General features: G+C 44.9%; 1 protein-coding gene and 1 long non-coding RNA gene across 4 annotated transcripts in view; both read left to right on the forward strand.

Moving 5' to 3' along the window:
- Nucleotides 1-8,037: 8,037 nt before the first annotated feature.
- On the forward strand, nt 8,038-9,669 carry LOC134860737 (uncharacterized). Its single transcript, XR_010165304.1, has 3 exons — nt 8,038-8,146; nt 9,419-9,467; nt 9,546-9,669. It is a non-coding gene; the product is annotated as an uncharacterized LOC134860737 (long non-coding RNA).
- Nucleotides 9,670-16,954: 7,285 nt separating this feature from the next.
- nrp2a (neuropilin 2a) overlaps nt 16,955-19,408 on the forward strand; it is a 51,512-nt gene continuing 49,058 nt past the window's right edge. For all 3 annotated transcript variants that reach the window (XM_063877993.1, XM_063877994.1, XM_063877996.1), the window contains exon 1: nt 16,955-17,653. In XM_063877993.1, the coding sequence (XP_063734063.1) occupies nt 17,578-17,653 (76 nt within the window). In that variant the 5' untranslated portion in view covers nt 16,955-17,577. The remainder of the gene's footprint in view (nt 17,654-19,408) is intronic.

The following is a 19,408-nucleotide window of genomic DNA, read 5'->3' on the forward strand; positions in this document are numbered from 1 at the left end:
TGTTCTTCAATTTTTATTCTAGGAGTGTTTGTTTCTTACTATTTCCAGCGCTGCCTTTGAACACGCACCTTCGATTTGGATTGGTCTACTGCTGGCAGGTGAGCTAGTGTTAACTAGCATACACAGATGTTGACACTTTTCAATTGCTTCCTGACAGTGAGTGGACACCGTGCAGCAACAACTTTAAAGAGAAGTAAGGGATGATATTTGTATATGATTGCTACCAAACACCTGGAAAAAAGGCACACGTTGAAATTAAATGAATCTTTAATACTTACACTTAAAGAAAACTTCAAGAATGCATGCATATTTGACTGGTGACAATAAACAGCATGCATCCTCCTCTTCCTCCTCCTCCTCTTCTCGAGGAGCATATTGATGCGGTGTGAGGAGGTTAAGCCGTCGGTTTAGTGTCCGGGCGGCCGTGACATTCTGCCTCAGCAGCCTGTAATTGACTCGTCGGTGTGTGTATCACTTAAACTCGGCTCACCTGCTCCATGCATGTCGGGGGTCTCTTGATTGACAAGCTACTTTAATGCCCTGCTCTGCGAGGTAGTGTGCAGGCCTTCTCTACAGGCTGTGGGTTTCATCCTCCCTTCCCTACAACACTTTGTTTCTCAATCTGTCTGACTGTCAATATACCCCCCCCCCTTTCTCCATCACTATCTCTATTTACTGTGGTGTAAATTTACTCAAGTACTCCACTTAAATACAACTTTGATGGACTTTACTGGAGTATTTCAATTTGTTGCTACTCTGTACTTCTACCCCACTTCAATTCAGAGCTATATCGTTTATATAGTTTTTACTTTAAGTACATTTTGACGAGAGTACTTTCTACTTTTACTTGAGGAATATTTTGAATCAGGACTTTTACTGTAACAGAGTATTCCTACGCTCTGGTACTTCTACTTTTACTCAAGTACAAGATCTGAGTACTTCTACCACCTCCGTCTATTTCCATCCTCCTTCAGGTCTTCCTCTTGGATCCACCGTGTGTTGGATCGACTCCACCCTGCAGGGACCAGCTGGGGGTCTCAGTTACTCTGGAAAGTTTGCTGCTCATGCCACAGGCATGCCTTTCTGCCTTTGGCTCGGTTTCAGCTGTCTACTCCTGTGAGTACACACACACACACACACACACACACACACACACACACACACACATGGGCTACATGTCAGCCTCTCTAGTGGCTGGACCCCAGTACAGGAGCATTATCTTTTTTAAGACCACTAACTCTGCGGATTAAATCAAGATTTAGCCTCATAATGGCTGGTCTGGCACAACAGCCTGCTTCAATTAGGGTCTGACATGTCCCACACACACTCCTGTCAGAACAAAGTGATCTCACTCACTCCCAGATGTGATCACACACACACACACACACACACACACACACACACACACACACACACACACACACACACAGGAAAAGTAGTGTGCATAATTTAGGAAAATCTCCTTGATTTGAATTGTGTTTTTACAGGTTTTTCCATCCAAAGTGACATTTACATCATCTGGAAAAATGTACGTCTGTTCATGAAGAGAGCTGGCAGGAGAGTAAAGCAGACTGTAGATCATTACTAGCATTGTGAGACATATTAGCACCTTTTATTTTAAAGATGTGTCCAGCTCACAGGCTGGTTACATATGAGCACATCTTTCCTCTCTTTCACCCAAAAGCTGAGTGTGTTTGAAAGCTCTCCAGAGCGTCTAGATCTGAAAATGGTGGCATTCTCTTTCAAGACTAATGAGGAGAAATAAACTTTTTGTAGATTATGAAATAAGACTGCTCAGTTTCATTCGGAGACAATGAAAACCGATTTAGTTTTAGTAGGGAACGTCCTAAATGTCCTCAAAGCACACAGTTCTTTAATTACAAACATTGTTAGCGTCTTCACACTGTCACACTTAGAAATAATGTAAACCCACTTCCCACACACACATCCTATAATGATGGAGTCGGGGCCATTTGCTATTCTGAGCTTCTGTTTTTATTTGTTTATATCATGGCAGCAGCTCTGAGGAGTACTTAGAGTTGGGAATGTTAGAATAATGAGGCGAGCCTGTAAATAATGAAACAAAGGATGTTGTGCATCAATTAAGATCCATTTACTGCCGCGCATCCATCTCATCTCCATGTGTGTGTTTTCGTGCGTGGGCTTTTTTGCGAGGTCGTCTCCGCGCGCTGCACTCGTCCTTCTGAAAACACATTAATCAAATCGTGAAACATCACGCTCTCCTCTGATATGAAAATGAGCCGTCCGGAACCACGTTGAGGACATTGTCACCGTAATTGCTGTTTGACAGCTTCTCGCGCACACACACGCGTAGAATCATTAATTGCCTCCAAAATGTTTATGTCAAGATGGCGTTGCTAAGATAATGGCTGGGGGCTGCCGGGCCCACACTAATGGCATCTTCGTATTTAGCGCTTCACATCAGCAGAGAAATCGGCAGAGCCCACCAGATATTTAGTGGCGTGCAAACGCAGCTATTGTCGGGGTAATATTGTGCTGCTGGATGCCGGCCAATTCATTAAAAATCATATCGCACCAGAAGGAAATCTAGAGCACAGTGAGGCATAGCGGGTACATTTTAATAAATATGGCTAATGTGACACCTTCAATACCCGGCTCCTCTGTCTACATGCTTTATCCTCCATGTTGCCTTGGCGCCAAAGTGCATCCATTTCCCATTACCCTATACTACTATTAAATCCAGGCTTCTTTTACGCTCATAACAAAGATGGCGATGATGAAAAATTAAACAGTGGTGTTTCTTATTCAGGAAGAGGGCGATGGTAGAACATGTCCAGGATGTGTGAACACTTGAGATGGATATAAAACCACACCCAACAATGGTTTCACCTTACACTAGCAAACCCTTACTGTACTTGTATATGGAGTACATTCTGCACAAATGTAAAGGTGATGCCTCAATGTGCTCGTAGGCTCAGTTTGTCTGTATTTCTTATTCACCAAACAGGAATGAGCTGACATGCAGGGGGTTAGTGTCTCCACCACTGGGGAGAACACCTGAATAACATCCACAGCTTCCCTGTCAGAGGCATCAGCTCGCAGGTACAGTGTGTTCCTCTGTTTATGCACACCTTGTTTCACACCCTGCTTGCACACTAGCCAGATTCCCAAGTATTTTTTTTTGCACATCCTGAAGTGTCACATTAGAAAAACCTGACCCCATAAAAAGATTTGTATTCCTGCCCCTGCCTGATTCTGCTTTTGTCACTGAGGGTTTTCTGTTTTAAATGGACAGCGAGCAGACGAGCAACATGAATGATGAGCTGTTCTGGCTGGGATCCCGGATATTCTCATAACAGTCTCCAGACAACATGAAATACAATACAGCAACATGACACACGAAGAGCAATTCAACCACTCTGCCTTGATCCATTTTTCTCTGTGTAGTTTTGTTTTGTTTCATCTGACTCTCTTACTCGACAGCTAACTACGAATTACTACAATCAGCCGGGACTCCTATCTTACATTCTGCTTCAGATATCCTATACTCCCCTATAAAGTTGATGGAGATGCACTTAATTTTGTTAGTAAAGTTAGGATATTCCTCTTAAAAACCTTTTACAAATTGATGGAAATGTAGCTGCACTTCCTCACACACACTTGCCAACTCTCTCCCAGTCTCTCCATCACACACACAGACAATAGTGATGACCTTGCTATCGTTTACAGCAGCTGCCAGTGCATTGTGTGCTGTGGATCAGCTCAGTCCCCCCCCACCCACCACCACTACCACCACCACCAGCACTCATGCAAACACTGCAAATGGCGTGCCAGTTTTAGCCGACCACTGCCTAATTATCACGGTGCTGAAGCTGTCATAAGAAGCCCATTGTGACCGTGTGAAAGCCCCCTCACAAAACCTCACACAGATTCACATTTACTAAGTCGGAAACTTGCGCTGGGATTTTCTCTCACAGACTCATAGAGGGCAGAAAAGATAGCAGGCTGTATACTGCGATACATTCGTCTGGCGCATATCTGGGTTGCAGAATAACAAGTGAATGATTTATGAACTGGAGCACTTTCCCACACAGGATTTGAAGTGAAATGACAACAGGCTCCGTCAGATTGTTGGATTTACTCAGCAGGAATTCACAGGAAGCGCAAACTCAAACCGGCCTGTTGTGATGACAGGTTCGCTGTAATCATTTATTTATTCATAGCATGGATATTAAAAAACTTTGTAATCAAGATCAGTTATTAAGTGCAATAATTATGCAAGGACTTGCCTGACGCAGCAGCAAAAGATCTTGGCAGCGGGTTTAACAATGCACTCCAATGTTCTAGATGCATCTGTGATTAAATCTCAGCTCCAAACTTTGTTAAATAAATGGAAAGTTGTTGCAGCTTAGGTATACTATTATGTTCTGCTGTCTTTAACCAGGGCAGCATATCACCACATGATCCCCTGTTGATAGACGAGCATCCTTTTGCTTTTCTTATATTTATTTTGACTTTTTTCTATTAGTTTGAAGCTCATTTTTCACATTCAACACCAACCAGAGGAGGCTTTCCCTCATGTGCTGTATGTGTGTTGTATGTTGCCTTTAGTAACATACTGTAAGTTATGTTCTGAAAAAGTACTATTATCCATTTTACCAAATAAAATCACCTAGTTTTATGCAAAGATTTTCTCTAAAGTCTAATTATGAAGAACTGGCATGTTGTTATTATGTTTGACTTACTATAGTTCTCCATTCCCCTTTGACTGAATCACTTATTGATCTTGTCTCTAACCGTTCCTCTTATTTGAGTCATTTCTTGTTTAATATATTTCGACTGTCTTCTCGTCTCATGCCTGGATTTTTTAATTAATGCCTTGTACGCTTTATAAAAAGCACTTGGAATTGCCGTTGTGTTTGACACGTCCTTTATAAATAAACCTGCTTTGCCTTGCCTATAAATACATGTTCGTTATGCACCTGTCTATCACAGATTAGTGGTTCAGCATATAGCCTTCCTAATACCCAGTGTCTGGTGGCTATTTCCATGGGAAGCCTTTTTGCACACAGCCAGAGATGCATGTAATGTTCAATACAGGACTCAAGCTCAATCTACACAAAGTCCGTCCACTGATGGGTGATCTCTGGGAAACAGATTTATAAGTAAAGCAAAAAGCTGCATGTCAAAGATTAATCCTAATAGAGACACATTCCAAGACACAGTCTGGCCAATTGACTCAACACATCCATCATCCTGTTACTGTGTGGGTTTCAGCAGCATGGCACCCAGCCTGATTCCAGTTTTTGAAGTTTCACTTGCTCGGATTGAAAGCATATTGACCCGTAGCGGGGCATGAGACACTGCAGCGCTGTGGCCATTATTAATAATGAGCATGACACGTGAGGTGCTGGCTCGGACGTTTGGACAAACAGGTTTGTGACCCCCCGAAAAACAATTAGAGGCTATAGTCTTGACCTATCCGCTGCAAAACACCCTGGAACCTGGGATTGGAAATAATGAGTCTGGCTGCAGTCATTACCTGGAGGAGTTTTGTGTGTGTGTGTGTGTGTGTGTGTGTGTGTGTGTGTGTGTGTGTGTGTGTGTGTGTGTGTGTGTGTGTGTGTGTGTGTGTGTGTGTGTGTGTGTGTGTGTGTGTGTGTGTGTGTGTGTGTGTGTGTGTGTGTGTGTGTGTGTGTGTGTGTGTGTGTGTGTGTGTGTGTGTGTGTGTGTGTGTGTGTGTGTGTGTCTTGCTGTCAGAGAGCAATTGGATTACAGAAACACCCAATATGGTTCACATTTTGTAAGTTTTGCTGGATGTCAAAATGTTAAATTGACAGCCTGCACAGTATTGCTATAGGCAGGATTTTCTAAGTTCACCTTATGTGTGTGTTTGGTGTTTCGATGCCAGAGAATACTTAACTCCTAACAAATTTGAATCAGGGCTGAGTGTACATCCTCACTTTACTGCATGTTAAGTTTTTCTCCAACTTGGCAAATGTCAGCGAGACTGGCAGGAAGAAGCTCGCATTCATCTGTGTTGCTGTCTGAAGATTTGGACGGACATTTATTCTCACATGTGGACGTCCAAGCTCCTCTGTTTCTGGCTCTCGTCTTTTCAGCCACTTTCCATCCTCCCAGAATCAGTTTGGTGTGTGTGTGTGTGTGTGTGTGTGTGTGTGTGTGTGTGTGTGTGTGTGTGGGGCAGCGGGGAAATACAGGAACAAGATTGACACCTATCTCTCTCACACACACCCTCACATGTGTGTCTCCTGGTTGCATGTTTACTGTGTGTTTGCAATCCACAGAGAAGGCTAGTAGCGCTTTGTTGTGTCTCTATGGTCCCCTCCCTCATTTGCCTTTGACAACACTGATAATCCCCCAACAAGATCCCCCATTCAAACACACACACGTCTACACACTGACAAACACTTCCAGATACTCCCAAGCACATTCACAGATACACACAGACACACACATACACTAGGTGCCAGCCATTGCCATGGCAACTCCAATCAGCAAAGGCTCCCTTTCCCCCATTACAGGGAGATATGACAGTTTCCCTCTCCTCTTTCCTGCCCTCCTTGCATTATGATTTTACACTTCCTCCTTCTTCTTCCTCCCATGTCTTTTTCTTTATTTCTTATCTGCCACCTTCCCTTTTTTCCTTATTCCTGGTTCCTCTCGCTCACACCCAGTGACACAAATCACCAGCATAAACAATATATATTCACATGCTTTATTTTCTGTGGGGAGGTCAGCATGCTGGTACTGCCTGGGTGCAAATATGGTGATAACTTCAGTTGAAATCAAATATTGGTGAGTAAAGCAGGCTTCTTTTTCCACTGCTCTGATCCTAATTTACACACTTCACCAATCCTCTATTCCTCTTCATTTATTCCCATGTTTTTTATCAAATTAGATCCATCTTTTTTCCATAATGGCGTGTGCAGGGTTTTGTCCACAGTGCAGGAAGTCGTACGTAGCAAGGCGAGCATGTGTGAAGGTCAGGGTCGATCAGGAGTTTGTGTTTTTGTTAAATATTGCTCACTTTTATTATTCATCCTAGACACAATCTTCTCCCAATGTCAGCGTTTGAAGGAGGAACAGTAGGTGTGTTGTTGAGGCTCGGGAAAGATGCATTTCATTTCTCTGATGTCTTTCAGTCCACTGGCTCATGAGGTCCCATCCCATTGCCTCCCAGCATGCCACCTGCAGTGGACTGTTGTTCTGAAGCACAGACAATCAAGGGGGAAAAACAACCCAAATATGACCAGCATAAGGTTTCCGTCTCTGGATGATGAAGCTCCCTGCTGGACGTCTCACGCGTCCCTCAGCACGTCCTGAAATTGAATATACATCAGCACAGTTTGGATTCTTGTTGGGCTGTGCAGCCAAATGATTGACAACTTACTCGTTTTTTATTGAGAGCTGTTCGCTTGTTGGAGGGTGACTTGGGGGCAAGTTTGACATAGTTTTGATAAAATGCAGGAGATGGATGCGCACCGGGGAGATTCTTAATGTGGAGACACGGGTGGAGGGAGTGACACTCGGATGTTTACCATGCATCGATCACAATGACTGTCAGGTTGTTTTGCAAGCCTGAAGGTATTGTACAATTGCAAAATAGAGCAGGTATGGATTATTCTCCCTGGTGTGACTCCTTCAGAAAAGGTCTTAATGAGTGCATTGAGACAAGGTCCTGCTTCACTACTTGACTCCTGCCCCCTCCCCCCCTGGCTGCTGAAAGGACCATTGAGGGGTCCATTCACATCAAAGACCCCCTCAGACACTTAATGGAGCCATTGTTGTATCCTCTTCACAAGAAACAGAGGTGAGGGCGGGGCAAATGAAGGAAAGGGAAAGTACCTGTGTTTTGTTGTTTCACAAAGCTTCCCCCTTCACACACACACACACACACACACACACACACACACACACACACACACACACACACACACACACACCGCATGACAAAAGAGTTAATAAAGTCTAGCAGTAAATATTCAACTAATTAAGTGATGCCTCTTCTTCTTCCAGGTCAACTTTCTCCACATAAGTGACGCTACCCTTCTTCAAACGTGGCCGCTGGGTTAGCAGTCACTGAACCACATCTGACTCTGAGCTGGGCCCGTCACTGAGAAACCACACTCACTTCCAGATGGTACACAAACACACACAAACACACACACACACACTGCGTAAACCCAGCCAAACCATCAGTGTTTCTCCCTCTGGTGCAGAATGAATCCCAAGAGCATCAGAAGATAACACTGTCACATATCCAGCTCCTCTCAAGGGTTAGATATTTAGCAGCTTTTTAGTAATGAGAATGTTAATTTGTAGCCGACGTCGGAGCATCACGGCAATCAGACAGGAAGTGTAAAGGAACATTGATTATATTGATGATTTACAGGAGATTAAACCCATTTTGAACATCTTAAAGGGTCTTGAATTGAGCTGCATCACTTCAGAACCTTTTTAGAGGAGTAAGAGTGGTAAATATCTCCCAGCAGAAGTCTGGTCTTCCTTCAGACGTCTGCTTCACAGATCAGCAGAGAGATACTAGGTCAGCCAATCAGCGCAAGCCGCCCGAGGTGACTCAATAATTTACTAATTAATTGATAATTCATTAAGAAATAAATAGTATTATTTCGCTAGACTTCTAACCTCAGGGTGGATTCCCATTATGTCAATTCTGCACCACAGGAGTCTCCCCCATCACATTTAACTTACAGTTCATTAAGCTCTTTGACATAGATAATAAGCCAAAACACCATGTGACATTTAAAAGCATCAGTTATCAATTTCTAAAACACTTTAAAGATATTATTTACTCTGGATTCATGTCCTAATGAGAAAATAGATGATGGATGGGTGTATGTATGGATGTGGCTCCATTAGACTGTGAAATGCTGGATCCATTCAAATAAACATAACTGCACGTTTAATTAATGAATAATGAATGCACTTAGACAGTTTTGCACACTACATTTAAGCAGCTGTGGTCAATAATTACATCAGATATTGGAGCAAATCATTGAAATCAGAGTGATACACACATAGTTATTTTTTAGGCCTTGAACCTAAAGTCTCTTATTGTGAAACTCTTTCCCCTAAAATCAGCCTTCCAGCACTGGGCGTAATAAATTAAAGTAATATGTTTCAGACAGAAAACAAAAATACACCAGGCCTATCTAGGTCAGAGCTAAACATGAGTCAATTCTGGTTTGGCAGTGACAGCGGTCGCATGTTTGATTCATCGTGGCGGCGGTGGTGGTAAACCCTCGACAGATTCGCCTCGCTGTAATTAATACCATATAAAACATTTAGCATGTAGCCACAGTTAGCATAGTTAGTCTGGAACTTGAACTATGGAAGCAATGCTACATTTTTCCTAAAAGGCAAGCCTGAGATGGGTGTTTGTGCTCCACAGGCCTCCGCTCGTTAAGCATTAGGAGAGTGCAGGTGTGTTGCAGACACAGGTGAGATTAATTAAGCTCTAATTACACAGGACACCTCTTGTCTACAGTCATGTAACTGTACAATTGTGACTCTTTTAGACCCTGATGTACAGAAGCACCAAGGGAGGACTTCTCGCTCTTACTTGGGACTTTGGTTTGGATTCAACTCCTGAGGCTTTGAGGGTTTTTTTGAGGTCACTAAAAACCAACCTCCACAGTGAAGGTAGGAAAATCAATAGTATTAACTGGCTTGTTTTTCGACCAATACTCTGTATCTGTGGCTAAATTCAGCCCACTGTTTGCTAATGAGTCACAATTTAAATACAGAGAGGCCAGCGGTGTCTTTTAGCACCTGGCCGCTGATAGCATCATAAGGGAGGGTTACCCTGAGCTAGCCATGCTCATGAGCTAAAGTGTGAATTATGCAATGCCTTTGTGAATTGAGTTGAACTTTTGAGCTGCAGGATGACCTCTCCCCCCTCCCCTGATAAACTTGTTTGTTGTGTTTGCCCCATCAGCCATACATCATCATCCGTCTTTACCTCGGTCGAGCTTGGCTTCACCTGAGGTCAGGGCGTGTTTGATAACGCCTCGCAATCTCCCTCCTTATCACTATCTAAATTACAACCAGCATGGGCCACCTTTCCAGATAGCCGGCATACCAAACATCCCCACGTCCCGCTCCCCTCCGCAGCAGCGCTGAGGCCCGGCCTAGCTGATAAACACTGACAGTTGAGGCGAGGTATTTCCCTGACTGACGGTTATTGACTCGGCGATATGGTGATTTGTTTTCTGCGCTGCGGCACAATTGATTAGCCATAAGGAAACTCAGGAGACGTTATTGGATTACTATTCAGAAAGATTGAGTGTCAGTCTCCATCGGATCCCATATCTCATCCATCTCTCTTTCCCTCTTCAGAATATATTAGTCATTTTCAATAATAGCAGGCTGTTATGGAGGCGTCCCCTGTCCTCCATTTGATATTCTATATCCATGGCTAAATAAGGATGGAGCTCGTCTCGTTCACCTGCTCCTTCTTCTGTCCGTCTGTGTCTTATGGGTTTCTCTTCCTCTGGAATAAAGGGAGCACTCCACCCATTTCAGATTAGTTTACACTATTACTGGGCTTTTTAAGACATTCGTATAGTGTCTTCTGTAGCTTCACAGGCCATTTGGATTACATATGATGTATTGATTTATCCTAAACTGGGTTTTTGTCACAGCAGCATGTTAACACAGCCTTGCCCATGAGTGACGAATAAAACTAGAGCCCTAAAACATCAATTTTTTTACCAGTTCTGACAATCCTGGCAAAAGAAATGAACTTTTGGTTAACATTTAACTTCTCAAAAATGTGATTCATTGTGTTGAATAATAATAACCTTGGCTCTAACTGATTAAATCTATAGTCTCTTAACGAATACCTATAAAATATACTGAATAAGTTGAGACCAGAAAAACATCTTAGAACTGCAGTGCACCCTGGGTCATTTCAAAGTTTCTGCACAATATGTAACATCTCAAAATGTGCTCTACTAAAGTTACAAACGTTTTTTAAAATGACCCAACAAAAGTCGATAGAGTGATGCATGTGTATTGTAGGATCAGCCCGTTGGAGGACGTGGGTTCGTCTTTGTTACTCGGTGTTAAATGTGAATAAGTTAGCAGACGGTAACAATGAGATACTTTCCGACAGTGTAGACCGAGAACATGTTTCCCTTCCCAAAGCTAACGCACAGTCTTTCTAAAGTGCCTCTGCGTCTCTCTGTCGGCTCCATTTCCCACTCCATCTCGTCTCAAGGAGACAAAGATACGGTCTATTTTGCATCCACTGGTGCATATCAAGGTCAATCAGTGGCAAAGGGATGCACGATGAAGCAAATGTCATTAAAGGTGTGTGTGTGTGTGTGTGTGTGTGTGTGTGTGTGTGTGTGTGTGTGTGTGTGTGTGTGTGTGTGTGTGTGTGTGTGTGTGTGTGTGTGTGTGTGTGTGTGTGTGTGTGTGTGTGTGTGTGTGTGTGTGTGTGTGTGTGTGTGTGTGAGGTGACACGGGGCATTCACTTACATGGCTGACACAGATGTTACCTTTGTGGTCAGAAGGCTGTAAGTCAATTAGGTTTGGCTAATGGGGCCGAGTGCTTAGCTGTCCCCAACACACACACGTACACACACACACACGGTATTGATAAGATTACCATGGTAATGTGAATGCACCCGGGTTAAACCACATTAAAGGAGCCGCCTTTCTCAAAGGTCCTCGCTTTTTTAAAACGCTCCGCCATCTCGTCCTAAGTGCCCTCCTCTGTTAATGTGACTCTCCCTCTCCTGTGCTCCCCTCACTCCCTCGCTCTTCCTCCTGCAGCAGATGCACAGCAAATCTCCTCTTTACATCTCAAACTTCCTCTGCCCATCTGTCTCCACATTTCTCTCATTTAATATGTCGCATGACTCTCCTTCAGAAACACATAGCAATGTTTAGACTGCTCTCTTTCCTTCTCTTTCCATCCGCCCGGCTTTATCATTTTTTGACAGATGCCATTAAAAGCAACAATAAATGGACCCTACTTATATTTCCTGTGTAGCCAAACCCTGATACATCTCCTCCTCAGTACCAGGGAGCTCAGTTGTTGTCGAAAAACACATCAGTGAGCCACACTATTGCACTGGCTGACATTATAATAACTAACAAAGAACCTGTACACCTTCATGCACCATAAATACACAAGAGCACCAATTGTGTATTCATCCGCAGCCGGAAATAGTCCCTAAAGGATGCATATGTTGCTCCTCTATGCTAACAAATACTGAGCTCGAAATAGATTAATCCTGGTATAATCCTTTAAGGTAATCATGCAGAGAATATCTACTGTACATTTAGTGAATGCAGATTATTAATAGGCAGGTTTGGATCAAAATTACCGCCCTCCCTCCATGATGTAATATTACAGTGTGTCTTTAGTCACAGCCTGCATACATAAGTGCCTGACACGGTTCTTCTTATTCTCGTAGCAGCAGCAGACAAAACTGTAGCTCCTAGCTGTGCTACACTTTTATCTCCCCCCTCACAACAAAAACTCTCCCCCTCATTAGCATGCACTCGTCCTCCAGTGTTTTCTCTCCCCGGTTTGTCGGGCGCTGATCTTTCCTTCAGAGGCCGAGTGATAAAGGCCCCGCAGAGTAAACAAGCCGTGGAGAATGGCCTGTTGTCTTTTTATTATCGCCTCCTAATGCCCCACTCATTCCTGCCGTGATGGAGTGGGGTTGGAACCTACAAACACCACGTCAGGAGGGGAGGGGGGGGGTCCGAACACACAGGATAGGGTGCAGAAACAGACACACACAAATATATACATTTAAATGCACACTAAGGTGGATTACTCTCGCTTTTTAAGATGATGCATGAAGAGATTATCCTGCAGGGGAGATTTGATGCAATTGTGTTTCGAACATGTCAGGTATTATACTGCTGTCTGGAAAATATGTGTAGTAAAACCCCCCTCCCTCTTCCTTTCCCTGGGTCTGCAGACTAAAAAGAAAGGGTAGGGGGGTTTTGGAGGGAAAAGGGTGGTGAAGGTCACTTTGATGTGACTATAAAGACACACAGCAGGCCAGTGGAAGGAGATGAAAGGGACGGAGCAGAAGTAAAATAGATCCTGGTGGAACAGCAGAGGAAGAGAGAACTGGTTCTCTCTTCCCCTTCTCGCAGCACACAGAGGATAATGATGCTGTATCATAAACAAGAGGCGGCCGGGGAATAGAGCGGGCGTCTTGCAATTAAAGTGAGCAAACAACATTTTTGAACCAGGCTGACAACAGATATGGGGTTGGGATGCATCAATCACAGCCATTCTGCATGTGAACGCTCATATGTGGATCAAAAACAGCTACTTAATAAATTAGCATTTGTCAAAATTTGGCACATGCTGATAATCCACTGTGATTTATTTACTGAATGATTAATACATCCTGCATGTTTTTAACTGCAGTCCAAGATGATGTTGATGTGCATTAGATCTGTCTGCATAGCTGCCATAAGTGCAGTTAGCCTCCATGTTTGTCTTCATATCTTAATCGTTGTAATGTATGCATAATCTAGCGTCAAGTTGAATCATATTTACACCATGTTCCTGGAGATTGCCTGCAGCCTGGTTTGTCAGCACCTTGGCTTAGTGCAGTTGCCTGCCCCCATTAGGCCTAGCCGTGTACTGCAGGTGAATCATGCACTCAAAGAACCTCAGAGAAGTCATTGAGTATGACTTCAGTCTGCAGTCAGTGTGTGTTGTCATCTCCGCTGCCTGACACACACACTGACGGACACAAGCCTGCAACATCACAACATCTTTAGGTGTTTCCTTAAATCTGCATTTCCACGCCGCTGTTCTTTCAAGCTTCCTCTCTGTCTGCTGTGCTGCTCTCTTTAAATGCATCTGAAAGGGTTTTGAAGAGTGAGCTGTTTTTTGGTATTGAAGGTAGCATATACAGAAGCACCCAGAAGGGGGGGAGGAATGGTGAGACAGCAGCCAGACACCAGATGTTTCCATACGATCCAACCAGCCAGCCAGCACCGCTAAGGCAAGATTAGTGTATGCAGTACAGTCGGTTGGAGTGTGTGTGTGTAATTATTCCCCTGGCCAGGGCATGCCCATAGCCTGGGTGGCCCATCAGGAATTCGACGGGTGGCAGTAAGTCTGGAAATAGATGTAAGAGATGTGTGCCTTCTGCTGAAAACAGGGAGACTCTTTCTCACTGGAGGAGTTGGTGTTGGAAAACATATCTCAGTCGAGGGTGTGTGCGTAGATGTGCTTATGAGATAAAGATCGGATGAAACATTAATGATCCCAAGAGAAAATTGGGTCACAGCAGCAGCAAAGAGAAAGAGAAAAATGCAACAAACATTGCAGAACATTTTGAAGATGCTGCAGATGCATTATTGTAATGTGCAGCTCCTATAGGCTCGGGGTGTGTGTAGCAGTTATCAAATGGTTGGAAAGCTCTGATATTGCTGGCTGAGGTGTCGCTCCGATTTATATCAAAGGGGATCCCAAAACTCCCTCCTTGACCCTTGATGTGCTCACAATGCCCCTCCCACACACACACACACACACACACACTCTCGACATGCTGATAGGGTCAAGTCAGGGCTATCTCTCCCTTATCTCTCCCAGCAGCAGATCTAAAGCCACGTCTGTCGGTGATGAAGGCCTCGACCGGGATCACTCAGCCGCTCTGAGAGACTACTAGACTCTCACACAGTTTCCTCCTTGAACCCACGGCCGGCTGACTGGCCAAACACACTGATGGGAGAGAGAAGGGGGGGAGTGAAGTGTTGAGAGAGTGAAAGAGTTAGAGAGGTGTGTGTTTGTGTGTGACAGAGACGGGGGAGAGAAAAGAGGGAGAGTTATCAGTCATGCTGTCAGTCTCCGGGGCAGGTTGTGATAAGAGAGGCAGCGGTTGGTATCTATCTCCCCCTCTGTCTCTCTCTCTCACACACACAAAACGGGGGAGAAAGACCCTGTTGTGTTCCCCTCCGCCACCCATGAGTGCACACGGCGCAGGTGTGCAGGGGTGAGGAGTTAGACTGAGCGGCAGCCATTTGTCGGCAGTATTTCGGGGCAGATGGATGACAGAGGGAATACCGATGATAAGACCCAGGGTGAAATACATTAGAAAAAGGTGCTGCACATATTGCAGCTGCAAGTGTTTGATTTCACTGCCGCGGTTCTTAAACAGCCTCTGACACCGAGACATGTAGTGGCTTTTTTAAGCCGGGGCTCACACTGTAGCATGGCATGTGCTTGCAAGGAGTTTCATTGCTCTTTCACACATGCACTGCAGCCCTGAAATGATCCAGACATTACCCGCAGGAGCTGCATGTGAGAACATAAATATCTGAATCATTCAGACCGGACATCAAAAGGACTTCACCCTGCCAGCTCCCTGCTACTAAATCCGTGTTGAGCCTATGTGTGAATGAGCCGCTCATTGTGTGGAGAATTCACGGGGAAATGGGTAGTTGTATGAGAATATGGATAGCCAACATGTGTACAGAAAGTGGTATTTCACGGAGGTAATCCAAGAAAAAGACATCACCCAACTGTGCATGTAAAGGCTGCAGGATGTACTCCCCCCTGGGATCGATGCAAACTTTTTCCACCCACAACATTCCCTGCCTCTTTCTCAGGTTCTCCGGTGGACCGTTGCCCTCCATTAGCCATGCGTTCACCCAATATTTGACGGTGGGGGCAGAGATGTTGACAAATGGGAGAGAGGAGTATCAAATGACCCCTGGGGAGTGGGAGGGGGAGAACAGAGCAGAGCAAGAAGTGACCCGGTGCTGCTTGTAGGTTTCATAGTGGCTGTGTTTTGTCTTTATCACAGTCAAAGGGTCATCAGGGGGGTTAATCCACCACTCAACAAGTTTAATCAATGCTTTCTCATCAATAACCTCTAAAAACTCACCAGCATAAACAGCTAGCACATGGCAAACTGGTTTAGTGCAGATGCCAGCCCAGAGGCTCAGATTAGTCAATCGTAGGGGCGTCTGACAGCCAGCGCACCCTAGGGTGAGAGGCGGGCTTGGGGGTCTGTATAAAAGCTGATGGCATCTAGTAAACCTAGGAGGGGGGGTGTAGCAGCAGGGTGACAGTTGAGTCTAGTGACAACCCGACCTGTCATACAACCTTCTGTCAAGGGCACGGCGCTCTGTTTTTGACATTGTTTACACTCTGTCACGGGAGAACAAGCCTACGTGATGACTGTGGAAGCTTGTTTTCTACCACCATCACGTTGGACTCCTGATGTTATTATCTTAAACAAAGTGTGCATGCACAGAAAGGTTCACTCGTCTCCTGGCCTGTAGGAATGCACCTAGCTGTTCCAAATAAAGCCGGCCACATACTGTACCTCATTACACGGCCAGGCCACAGTCCGTTACATTACACGGTAATACAAGCCAGAGGCAGGGCACATGGACTGGACGCTGCAGAGGCCTTTCTCAGCAGATTATTTTGGGCTCAGTACTGTGTCATTACACGGCCTCCCGCTCTGTATTTAGGCGTGCAGATTGCAGGGCAGAGACTGGGCAGGGCTGAGGTGGGCTCTGCCTCCATTGAGTCGAGGGCTTGCTCTTTTAATGTGTCTTGTGGCGGAGCTGTGCCTACTGTGCAGGCCAAACCTTCCCTAGACACTCCCTGTTCCTCTCTGTCTGGGATTCCTCCTCATGTTCCCTTGCAAACAGCCATAGGAGAAGCTTCCTGCTTTACCATTAAAATACATCTTATCTGGAGTTTATCTGTGGCAGAGCTGCTATCTGTGGTGTCTCCTGAAAGGGGTGTGTGAGTGAGAGAAAGGGAATGGGGGAGCTCTCTCTCTTTCTCTCTCTCTCTCCCTCCCTATAATCAGAGACCGACGGGAGGGGGCGGAGCCGAGGCGCCGTGACTGTAACGCGATAGCTGCTCAGCTCAAAAGCGCGATCACTCTCTCACACACACACACACACTACACACACACCTCCAAGACGCGTCGACAGGACACAAGCCGGAGTCGGAGCGGAGCGCAGAGCGATACGAAGCCGCAGAGAGAGTAGCTGCTGCCGGAGGTGGCATGACATTACCGGGCTTTTTGGAGAGCAAGAGCGCAACACCTTTCCTTATTTATTATTCCGGGACACTGAAAAGCAGCTTCTGACCCTCGGACTGAAGCTTTGAGAGCTGTAACTGAGGTCTTGCTACTGCCAAGGACGACCCTCGTGTGCGCAAAATACGCGGGGACGCAGAGAGGGAGATACGGGGAGCCTCTCAGTCGGGACTTGGCGCACCCTGGAGCCCCTGTCTGTGGAGCGCACATAGTATCGATCAAGGAGTTTGTTCGTTCACTATTGTTTTTGGATGAGTGGCATCGCTGTGCTAAATGGACAGACTTTAAAGGAGCTGTGCAGATAGAAATCTTTGGATTTCTTCAATGACATGTAGTTGGCACACAGTTACCTCCACTAATGGTTTAATAAACTCCGTGGGAATATTCATCTCATACAGGGGTGTGGATTTTTTTCTTTTTTTCTGAAGGAACAGCAGAATTCATATTGGAAACATTAGAAACTTAAAGCTCTCCGTGAGTTTCTGCAACATCCAAGATGGATTTTGAGTCATCATGGATTGGATTGTTAATGGCATTGTGTCATCTGGCAGCGAGAGTCAGGGGAGAGGAGGGTGAGTTTTAGTCCCTTCTTTATCAAAACACGTCGTATGGAAAATGCATATTCAAAAACACAGGTGTGAAATACGTCACATCTAGTTTTAATCTTGGAAATCTTTTATTTTTCAAGAGATATTTTCATGTGTTTCATATTGTTCCAACATGATAGAGCTATGTGTGATAACCAGACCCATGTGTCTCTTGCTGTCTTGGATATCTTTCCCCTTAAATGTGGGAAGCTTTGGGCTTAGTTGTTTTATATTTATTCTGTATATGGAAATAGAATCATAGGAGCAAAGGTGACGTTTTAAATTAAAGCCAGTCTAATTCAGCCCTGTGCCAAGCCAGCTGTTCCACATCTAAAACTAAAGAAGTTGCTTTTATGAAATATTTAGAGTGGAAACAGTTATCTGTCCCAGCGTAGAGCCTACCTCCAGCCCTCTGTGCTGTGAACGAGCTGATTATATGCATGAACAATTCAAACACATTGTTTACCTCGAGTTTCCCCTTGTTTTGTTTATATGCGATTTAATTATTCATCAAGGGAAATAAACAAACCCTGATTAAAATGATATTTCACATCCGGGGGAAGGCAGGTTTAAGGCGTAGGCTGAGCGATTAGTGCCCAACAACCTGTGCGTAAAAGCTCCACTGTCACCGTAGAATTGCTCTAATAGGACTGTAATCACCACCATTATCTTCATCAGGCACCACAAGTCTCTCCTTCATTACCTCCTTGGGGTTGTGTGTGCGGGGTGGAGGAAGCCACGGCTGCTGGTTGCCGTACCGTCACCTGCACCTCCACCTCCGTGCGCTTCCCGCAATCAAATAACAATAAGAAAGCAGATTATAGCGCAGGAGGAGAAGCCCTGCAGCTGGTGGGGGCTTCAGAGCCTCGCTTTAAGGCTCATATATATTCCTTCCCGTAACACACTGTGGCGAACGAGTGGATACTGAGAGAGCTAGGCGTTGAAACAGCGCCAAATTTATTTCGAAGCCTCATTAAATGTGGATTTAACGCCAGGGAGCGCGGGCCTCCATCTGTTGACTTGATTTAATAATAATAGTATTAATAATAAGGAGAGGTTGTTGCCTTATTATGTCAGCAGAAGTGTGTGTGTGTGTGTGTGTGTGTGTGTGTGTGTGTGTGTGTGTGTGTGTGTGTGTGTGTGCTCACCATACTGGGGAGTGACGCCACTGGTGGGATGACACATGGTCTTTGGCTCAGAGCTTATCTACTCCAGCTTTGTAGATGCTTTACGGTGGTTTGACTCTTAGTTTAAGATCATGTGGATTTCTGTGAAGTGGGATATTTTGCACAAATGAAGAAAAATAACAGGTGTTAATATAATATTTGTTTGTGACATAGTTGTAGTTTTCTATTATATTGAGAATACAGAATAAGATGTTTAGGTTTATAGTCTACATGTGTTCATGGTCCCATGATGACGGTTGGGTTTTACAACACCCCCGCTGGTTTCACTGCAGCTCTGTTCACTGCACACGGTCTCGTCCTCTTGTTAATGCTTCTTGTTTTAAATAGGACAGTCGCTCTGCATTTCTGTGTGTGTGTGTGCGCGTGTGTGTAGGACTAGCGGCCTGTGTAGCCCTTGATCAGACACAGATGTGGGCCTCTTGGCAGCCATCAGGCGAGCAAGAAGCTAGATCCCCTCCCCTCCCGTACTCCCTCTCTCTCCCTTTCCCCTGCCAAGACACTGCACCGCATGTCCCTGCCTCCGTGCTCCCCTCGAGAGCCACATTACACACAG

The sequence above is a fragment of the Eleginops maclovinus genome, chromosome 24 (assembly GCF_036324505.1).
Source record: "Eleginops maclovinus isolate JMC-PN-2008 ecotype Puerto Natales chromosome 24, JC_Emac_rtc_rv5, whole genome shotgun sequence".
NCBI classification, from domain to species: Eukaryota; Metazoa; Chordata; class Actinopteri; order Perciformes; family Eleginopidae; genus Eleginops; species Eleginops maclovinus.